This window comes from Ictalurus punctatus, chromosome 25 (assembly GCF_001660625.3).
Source record: "Ictalurus punctatus breed USDA103 chromosome 25, Coco_2.0, whole genome shotgun sequence".
Taxonomy (NCBI): domain Eukaryota; kingdom Metazoa; phylum Chordata; class Actinopteri; order Siluriformes; family Ictaluridae; genus Ictalurus; species Ictalurus punctatus.
The window spans coordinates 15,583,289-15,593,288 of record NC_030440.2 but is presented as its reverse complement, the minus strand read 5'-3'; the positions used below and the strand labels follow the sequence as shown (position 1 = coordinate 15,593,288).

The 10,000-nt window shown below is 43.0% G+C and overlaps 1 protein-coding gene across 2 annotated transcripts in view; it reads right to left on the bottom strand.

The window, feature by feature from the left end:
- Positions 1-10,000, bottom strand: part of fam184ab (family with sequence similarity 184 member Ab) — a 126,816-nt gene that overhangs the window by 65,593 nt on the left and 51,223 nt on the right. For both annotated transcript variants that reach the window (XM_017456767.2, XM_017456770.3), the window contains 3 exons: positions 9,428-9,563; positions 5,748-5,929; positions 856-1,041 (listed from right to left, as the gene is read on the bottom strand). In XM_017456767.2, the coding sequence (XP_017312256.1) occupies positions 856-1,041; positions 5,748-5,929; positions 9,428-9,563 (504 nt within the window). The remainder of the gene's footprint in view (positions 1-855; positions 1,042-5,747; positions 5,930-9,427; positions 9,564-10,000) is intronic.

The window sequence follows — 10,000 nt, the reverse complement described above, 5'->3', positions numbered from 1 at the left end:
AAACAGCGTGACAGGATGATAACACGCTTCGTGTGCCGACGTGAAAAGAGATGCACTTTCCCTTTTCATTTTTCGGCGAATGACATCCCGCTCGTGTGTATCCTCGTACCGCTGTTTCCATCCGGCTGATCGAACCCAAACACGCCGAGCGATTTACAGCGCAATCTAGAACACGATACCGCCGCGAAAGAAACGTTTTTTCAATGCTTTAAATCATATTACACCTAATGTTACTACTACTGCTAGAGACAGAATAAACACCCCAAAAAAAAAAAAAACTGTTTCCTTTGCAGCTTATAATAATTTTGCTATGAATGGCAGCGTCTTAGATCTGTTTTCATGTATTTACAAATCTTTTCTTCCCATTTGGTTTTACGTTTCAGACTCTTCTTGACGTTCACATAAAAATCTAATAGTGTAAAAAAAATAAAATAAATAATAATAATCATGAACAGTATTTCAGGTTTAGTCACCCCCCCCCCTTTTTTTAAAATAATTCTTTAATTGCTCACATTAAAGATACACATTTAGTTCACTGTTGTATCCAATGACATCATTTTAAAAGTGCTCCAATAAAATATGCCATAAATTATACGAACAACGTCCAGAGCTATTCTAATCATATAAAGGGTCAGAAACTTGTGTTCGGCACCGAAAGGTAGGAAATGAGATCTTGTAGAATTTTTGGCTTTGAAATCGTCATTTTAACTTCCTGTAGTAATATCCTAACACCTTAGATGTCTGTGTGTGTCCTTCACAGTATTAGTTCAACAGCAACAACTACACAGGAGTTCACTGCTTACTTTCCCCTTTTCCCAGAGCGCGCATGCGCGTGTGTGAAGAAAGTGCACTCACAGCCAGCAGTCTGTTCTTCTCTTTCTCGGTAGAGCTCTGGGTGTTCTCCAGGGCAGCCCGGTGTTTTTTGGACAGCTCCTCCAGGGCGCGGCTCTGCGTCTCTCTGAAGTGAGAGGTTTCCTCCTCGTACCTGTTCCGCAGATTCATCAGCTCCTTCTCGTAGCCTTGCTTCTCCTCCCGAAGGTTCTGCACAGGGGAGAGAACAGCGGGACGATGTCTTGAACTCGGTAACAACACCAGGAGTAAGTGAGTTAATCAATCAATCAATCAATAAATAAATAAATAAATAAATAAAGATCCTGCGATTTTAATCGATCTTCAATGTAACGAAACGATATCGCTTCGGGATATCCCCGGACGCGTGCTTCACTCGAGAGGATGCGAATATTATCTGTAGTTCGGCGCTCGTCCTGAACATGCCGCCATCTTTCGAGCTGCTCCACTTAAAACAAAACAAAAGAAGACAGAGGATCATGACGGAAGGTCAAGGTAACTAACTTGTAGCCGGCGCAATTAAAGTCTGACGTGTGGAAGTATTTCGTGTTCAAAGGCAGTGACGGTAACGACGAGCTCGGCAAAGTCGTTAATGAATATAGCAGTCGTTTCCTCACTAGCCTCTCGAAATCCTTACAAAATCTTACAAAGAACCGACACTGGAGACTCCTTCCATAAAGGTTAAATAAACATCTCCTCGCAGAAAGATTCGCAATATGAGTAACGATTACGTGTCTTTGTTAAAAATACAGGGGTTTTAAAAAATTTAAAATAAAATAAAATATGGGATGCGTCCACCGTACGAGTTCCTGTGGATCAACTGTTACTATAGAAACGATAAGAAGATTAATTAACGCCTCCGGACCAATCAGATTCGAGTATTCGTCAGTGTTCTGGAATACCAAGTCTTTCCAACCTAGATGACTTGATATAAAAAAAGTAAAGACTATACCACCTCGTCCAACTATTACTCGTGTGGCTTTTTTCCCTTTACATCCCATAATATTAACACGCCGACTGAATTATTGACGAAACCAGATTCCTGTCAGGTTCCATCTGCACAACCATTAGAGAATTAGAGGCTTCTTGTAAAGCTCACATGGTCATAACAGGCTTACGTAAGCTTGACAGGGAGTGGAACTGCACAGCCTGGAGCACTCGGGCTCAGATGCAGCATGTTATTTTCAGCATCTGTGACGAACAGGTAGCGATAGAGTCTTGTTATTCCGCCGTGTTTCAGATGCCGACAGGCCTGAGATCTCTCGACACGTCCCGCGTTGTCAGTAACTTCGAAGAGCCAAACGCGAAAACGCAAGGGAGTCCATTAAAGCGAGAGCATAAGCATTCAGGAACATCCAGCAGAGTGAATCGCACTCTCATGCCTTCATTTAGCCCCACGTTGTCATAGCAACCCCAAACCTAATCCCACGTTCCAAACGCAAGGACATGTTATGTTCTTCTCTTCTCTTCTCTTCTCTTCTCTACAGGGGCTGTGGTCGAAAGTTATGTCGATGTTTGTTTACGCAGGAATGTTCCTTGTATTCAGAATTAAATTACTCAGAACGCCGGAAATTTCGGAACATTTCTCTAATTGAAGCATTTTATCAAAAGCTCTTACGACAGAAACAATAAGATATCGGAATGAGCGCGTTAACATTAAAAGTATCGCTCATGTTATAGCCAGAACTATTGTCCTAGTGCTGTTATACCGAAGTAATGCACACGTTCTGACCAATCAGATGCAAGAATTCAACCACGCTGTGGTAGAACGTGTATCATTACAGTATTATCACATCCGATTAGTGAAATTTCACACGCACATATCGTGTTCGGTTCGCTCAGGGTGACTTCACGTATCCGAATATACGCTAAGAACCCTTGGGTTGAGATGAGTGTAGTGTAATTTGGGAATTGGGGAATTGTTATAACAACAGCGGGTATGTAACTAGGTGGCTGATTGGTGTGATGCGTCCAGATATTTGGCTTCATGGGTAGCCAATCTGTGAACTTGGAGGACCTCAGTGAGTGGGCAAAAAAAAAAAAAGAAAGAAAATAAACAAAGACTAATACCATGGATATATGAATGAGAAGATGGCAAGCACTGAAATAAATATCTAATCTCAGTTTAGTAAGATACCAGTACATTGCTGCGTGAATAGTCTTAACTGTAACGAGCACATTCATCACTGCAGATTTAGTTTCATTTAACAATACACTCATTCTACAGCAGCTTATAAAATAGCACTTGATCCAGCACTGATCCTGACACCTTAACGAAAACTAAATAAGGGTGGTGAAATCGTAACGTGTGATACAGGTTACTTTATCACGCTTATCAAGTTCATCCTCTAGGTTGAATTGTTGAATTAATAACACCGTGGCAGTTCAATTTTTTAAGTTTGATGCGCTGTGCTGTAAGAATTCGATTCCGTTTCATTCCTATAGCGCTTTTAACAACGGGCATCGTCTCAAAGCGGCTTTAATTCAGGATATAAACACATGGCCATGGTTTAAAAGATAAGCCATCTGAGTACTCAGTTGTACTTCAACAGTTCTCAATCTCAATTTAAGTTAATTCGTAATTACATCTAAAAAATGTTGTTTAAAAAAAAAACAACTTCCATGAGATAAGCAGTGTCTCTCATTAAGATGTCGTCTCCTTCAATCTCCATCATGTCTAACGATACAGTTATTTAATAGCAACCTATTTATGTGTTTAATATAGCTGCAAACTGCTTTCCATGGATTTATGAGCGTACTAGCAGCCCAAAACATAAAATTCAGTGTGACATATTGCACTAATAAACTCTAAATACAGCCCAGAGAGAGAGAGCGAGAATCAGAAAGTTTCTTAATTAATGTTAAATCCACTTACTATGTTGCAGAAGGTTTTATTATTGCTCAGATGTTGAACTGTTAGGGCGTATGGGGGAGGTTACTGCGCTGCACTTATGTAGCCTGAGAAGCTGCAGAAAAAAAAAATCGTCTTTGACATTTACATGGAATTGCATTGTGAGATGTGGAGACTTGTCTACATCTACTTTGCCCTTTTCTCCAGGCTGTAATTCACATTTAAATATTTCAACTTTGGATAAAAAAAATAAAAAAAAAAGTTTCCTTCGTTTAATTCAAAAAAGTACCAAAAAAACCATGCTGAGAAACCCAACTATCAAACATGTATTAGTTATGAGACATGGCCTAAACGCTGGATGGCTTTTAAAACCCCCAGCTTGTACAGGAAAAGCCCCGAAACACAAAAGCTTCAGTATTTACCAATCATGGTGGAATAATTAAACGTGTGTACGTACAAATAACAGGAAATGAAATTCCTGGTTTTCCTTTAATGAGTAAAAAAGGTTACGCTTTGTCTTTTTGGAGTGTTTTGATCAAAAGATGCAGGCTATCTGACGGTACCCCCGAGGTACCGTCAGATAGGCTACAGCAGGGGGAAGAGCTTTCTCTTATAGAGCCCCACAGTTATGGAACAGTCTTCCTATTAGTGTTCGGGACTCAGACACAGTCTCAGTGTTTAAGTCTAAGCTTAAAACGTATTTGTTTACTCAAGCCTACCCTGACTAGATTCTGTTCTACTACTTCGCAGTCATAATTATCTTTTTTTCTCCCTCTCTCCTTTCGCCGAGCCCCACACGAATTCATGGAGATACTAGAGATCCAGATCCTTTCTGCCTCTGGATGGAGCTCAAATCTTCTTTAATTCCAGACTGCTGGGACTACGGCTGCTCCTAACGCCATACAGACTCCATATAAATCCATAATGAACTTTTTCACACTATCTGTTGTTACCCAGATGAGGACGGGTTCCCTTCTGAGTCGGGTTCCTCTCAAGGTTTCTTCCTCTTAAAACATCTTAGGGAGTTTTTCCTCACCACCGTCGCCACTCAGTGGCTTGCTCAGTTGGGATAAATTCGCACCTTTAATATCTGTATACCGTGTTGATATTTCTGTAAAGCTGCTTTGAGACAATGTCTATTGTAAAAAGCGCTATACAAATAAAATTGAATTGAATTGAATTGTTTTGGAACTAAACCGAGAGAAATAACGGCACCTGAGCGGCTAACGTGAGAGGGGAGCAGCTGGATGCATATATGTCTGTCTTTAAGTCCAATCGATATTCCAGGACAAATTCAGATTTATGAACATCTTATTTATTTATCCCCATCTCACACATTCTTGTGCGGCTCGAGAAACACAATAACGTACAAACTTCGCCCGAAGCAATAAGATCAGGCTTATCTTATGTAGAGACTAATCAAATTTGGTCACTTGTGCTTTGCAGAGCAGACACGCCGTTTAAAAAATCCCCCCCAAAAACGGTTGAACATTAAAGACGATTTTTCACAGACTTCTTTGCTCATGTTTACCAAGGGTGCCAATATTAGTTGTTAAGTTTTGAACACGCAGTGCACAAATGGACCCGGCAGTGCTCAGAATAGGTTTATGAAAATTTTTTTAGAAAAAGGTTCCAGGTTGTAAAATGTTGAAAGGGGGGTGAATACTTATGCACAGCACGGTAATAATAAACAGCAGGTGAGTAGTAGCATTGTAGCAGTATTTTTAAAGAATATTATTTTAGAAAATAAAGACATGGGGGGAAAAAAAGAGAAAAAGATAGTACCCTCCGAAAGTATTGGAACGGCAAGGCCAATTCTATTGTTACTGCTATACATTGAAGATGTTTGGGTTTGAGGTCAAACGATGAATTCGAGACGGATCAGAATTTCAGCGTTCAGGTCCTCGTATTCACGTCTAGACGTGTTAAACGTGTCAGGACATGGCAGGACTGAGAGCTTGTGAGCACAGTACAGAAGGAGGTCGCCCATGTCTGTGTGTTTTTAGGATAACGATCGGTGAGTGATGCGGTGTAGTTTGATCGGTACCTTCTCTAGATTGAGGATCTGCTGCCTCTGCCTCTCGTCCAGAGCCTGGCTCTTATTCTGCAGCGCTCCCCTCTCCTCCTCCAGACGCAACACCTTGTCCTTCAGACGCGACTTCTCCGACTCCAGGTCGCGGATGGCCGCCTCGTGGGTCATCTGTGTGGCCTGAAGGCTGCCGATATGACCTGAGTTCAGAGGTCACATTCACAGGGTGTAAAAGGAAGAAATCTTTTTACCGTGTTTTTTTTAATCCTGGCTTTAGAGCTGAGTGTCTTTTACTGGGTGTTTTTACTTCAGCGTAAGAGTTGATGGATGTTATTAGGACACCAGGTGCGGCTTGGATAACGGGGGACACGGAGAACACACCGAGACCAGACTTTGATTATAGCAACGATAATGAATGGCTTTTGAGTTGTTGCTTTTCTGTTTCATCATGTGTAAATAAACCTGGAGATCACCCACCCACACTGTTCATAATCCCCGATAAAAATCGCATTCATTTCAAAGTACATACGAAGAACGCTCTGACTTCATGCCTTTTATGTGCACTACTTTGCATTAAGCCTATAAATACAGATCAAGCAACAACAAAAATCATTAAAGCTCCAGCTGTTTTGTAAGGCTAACAGATGCAGCTTACGTTAATCCATCTGAATAATATATTATAAGCAGTCTGATTGAAAATGTTTCCTGATAAATACACAATCACTGGCCCTGTTGATGCATGAAAACAGTAGGAGGGGCATGGAGTCCAGGTGTTCCTGGAGGAACGTTCCAGAAACTGCCTGATGGGGTCTCAGGGAGGCACAAAGCTGTGACATTCAGCTGCGGTTGCCTGGAAACCGGGAGACGATCCGTCACCCAAAACTTTCCCAACATAGACCCAGAAAGAGTGGCTGAGAAAAGCCTGAAGATCACATGCCGGTTTCTGGCTCTTAAACTCCCATATTCCCTCCACGAATCACATAGGAGACGAGCAAAGATAGGAATAAATCGCTTTGTGACACAACAAGCAAATCACAGCACTGCTGGGACTCACCTGGTGCTACAGCCACTCAGGAGTAAATCAGAAGGTATCTGGGGTTGCCAAACAGGGGCACTGCATCCTTTATCAGACACTTTAATACTCCAGCTACCAGCACAGTCAAAAACAACAGCTTAATCAACAAGGACACCGAAGACTCAGTAAGGATTCTCGATTTGAGGACAGAATACACATCTCTCTCTCCCTCTCTTTCTCTCTGTCCCCCCCTGTCTCCCACCCTCTCTCTCTCTCTCTCGGACTGTCTCCATCTCCTTCTCTTTCTTTCTCTCCGTCTCTATCTCTCTCTCTCTCTCCCTCTCACTGCCTCTATCTCCCTCTCTTTCTTTCTCTCTCTCAGTCTCTATCTCTCTCTCTCTCTCCCACTCACTGTTTCTCTCTCTCACTGTCTCTCTCTCCCCATCTCACTGTCTCTCTCTCCCCCTCTCACTGTCTCTCTCATTCTCTCTCTCACTGTCTCTCTGTGTGTGTGTGTGTGTCTGTCTCTCTCTTTCTCTCTCTCCCTCTCTCTGTCTCCCTCTCACTTTCCTCTCTCTCGGTCTCCCCACCCCCTCTCTCTGTGTCTCCCTCTGTCTCCCTCTCTCTCTCTGTCTCCCGCTCTCTGGGTGTCTGTCTGTCTCTCTCTCTCTCTCTCTCTCTCTGTCTGTCTCCCTCTCTGTCTGTCTCCCTCTCTGTCTCTGTCTCCCTCTCTCTCTGTCTCCCTCTCTCTCTCTGTCTCCCTCTCTGTCTGTCTCCCTCTCTCTCACTGTCTCTCTCCCTCTCTCTGTCTGTCTCCCTCTCTCTGTCTGTCTCCCTCTCTCTCTCTCTGTCTCCAGCTCTCTGGGTGTCTATCTCTCTCTCTCTCTCTCTCTCTGTCTCCCTCTCTGTCTGTCTCTCTCTCACTGTCTCTCTCTCTCTCTCTCTCTGTCTCCCTCTCTGTCTGTCTCCCTCTCTCTCTCTGTCCGTCTCCCTCTCTCTCTCTGTCTCCCTCTCTCTCTCTGTCTGTCTCCCTCTCTCTCACTGTCTGTCTCCCTCTCTCTCTCTGTCCGTCTCCCTCTCTCTCTCGGTGTGTGGCTCTCTCGGTGTCTGTCTCTCTGTCTCTCTCGGTCTTTGGAAACATGCGTATTTATAGGAGAAATCTATTACTATTACTTAAAAAGGGAAACTAACATACAGTTGTTTTTTTTTCTATATATAGAGGAAGCTACTGCGTTTAAACAGACTCTTTGAAGTCAGAGGTACGACTTGTATAGTCCTTCACATTTATTATTCCTCTTACATCTTAAGTACTGTTTTGGCTCTTAAACCAGTGGAAATAGGGACCACTCTGTTACAAACAAAAAAGTTCCAGCACCAGCTCCATGTGGGTGTAATAGGGCTAGGACAGAATGCTGTAGAGGTGTGAATTGAAACTGTATCCCAGGACACTGGATATCTAACTCAGCCTCCACTTTTGCTTTTGATAACGATACCTTTGGTTTATATGTGCAGTCTCCGCTTAAAAAAAAAAAAAAAAAAAAAGCCTTCGTTGTCAATTTGGAAGCCACACCCAAACCTCTCAGAAAATATAACGATGTTCTACTCACGTTCTTCAGAATTGGCACGGTAGATTAGCTATAACTGTCTCATAGAAACATATCGACCCTTAGCATACGTCATGAGGAGACAGCTGGCTTCCATGAACAGTAGGACACGTGGAGCAAACACAGGTCATTGCTCTCAGTATTCATAAAACAGTAGGTGAGAAATACCCGGATGACCTACTGCTTCCGCCGGGATTCTGCAGAATGGATCCGCTGGACACTGCGCTATCCCATAATGCAACGGGACTGGCACGGATGAGCTGTCAGAATCAAGAATGACGGACGGCAACACGTCGGCTCTTTTTAAGTTGTAGGTCACATGACGGACGCGAGTACGCACTTATACTGATCCGTGCGTACCGTATCGACGGCCGAGCAGTAGGTAACGGACCAAATTCCGTTTTCGAACGCATGGATTGTTTTTCCTGTAGTGTTTAAAATGGCCGTGACGTTTTAACAGCGCCACCTGCAGCCCTGGAGTACTTGTACACGATGGCCAACACAAAACTGCAGACAGTATGTCAGCTCGCAAAAATCTGCTTCCGCCTTCATGGAGACGGTGTCTAAGGCAATAATTACGCCGAGGTCTTAATTCGGTTAGAACTTGGCACTACATTTGGTTGAACGTCTGACTCGGACTGATCTAGTCGGTCTTTCGGAACGTTATCGACGCTCTGAAACGTTGCGGTCTTTAATAAAAGGTGCTACTTTTTTTTTTTTTTTTTGGAAATGTATTTTGCTGAGCGTTGAGGTGCGTCTGTTTTCAGACATGAACGTAAATGATATATCATAGTTATAACACGAATACGTGGCTGGTGTCGGCAGGTGTCAAGATAGGAGCCGGTATAGATACAGATATATACGGTCGATAAATACGAACACGGAGTTTTTTTTATGTAAAAAAAGAAAGAAAGAAAAAGGAGGTATAGATTTTGCGTCCCTTTTAGACAAGAACAAAAGTCAAGAATAGACACATGTCTGACTTCATACTCACAGATAAATAGATCAGAGGGAGTGCACAAGGAGAGCGTATGTGTCATTGGTTCTGAGGTGAATTGAAATTTACGGAGATATCTCACTGGCTTTGAGGAGGATCTCTGTGGCCTGCTGCTGAACTCGGTCTCTGGTGGCTTCCAGCTCGCACTCCGCTTCTTTCTGCCTGATCGCTATGATCTCCGCATCCTGAGTCACCTCATCCAGCTGTTTGTGCAGCTCCTGCACACACACACACACACACATAAATAAATAAAGCCATAGATTAAATGAAATGAGCAGTGCATCACTGATTCACACAGGCACGGTCTTATTCTTAATTCTCTCTCTCTCTCTCTCTCTCTCTCTCTTTCCCTCACTCTCTCCCTGTCTCTTTCTCTCGCTCTCTCCCTCTCTCTAAGATCAGTACCACTGTTGTCATTTCTCTCTTTCACTCTGTCCAGCCGTTTCCATTTTCCTCCTCATGAACTCTGAATGTGCACCACATCTCCCTCCACTCTTCCCATCCTATGCGCAATAACAATTTCCTACACTATCCTCTCTTTCTTGCTCTCTACTACTGTCGTTTTCGCTCCTATTATCCGATACCGGTACCTGATTTTCTGCCCGGAACGGTCATTTATTACTCATCTGAACCTTTTGTTATTTTTTTTTTTAAC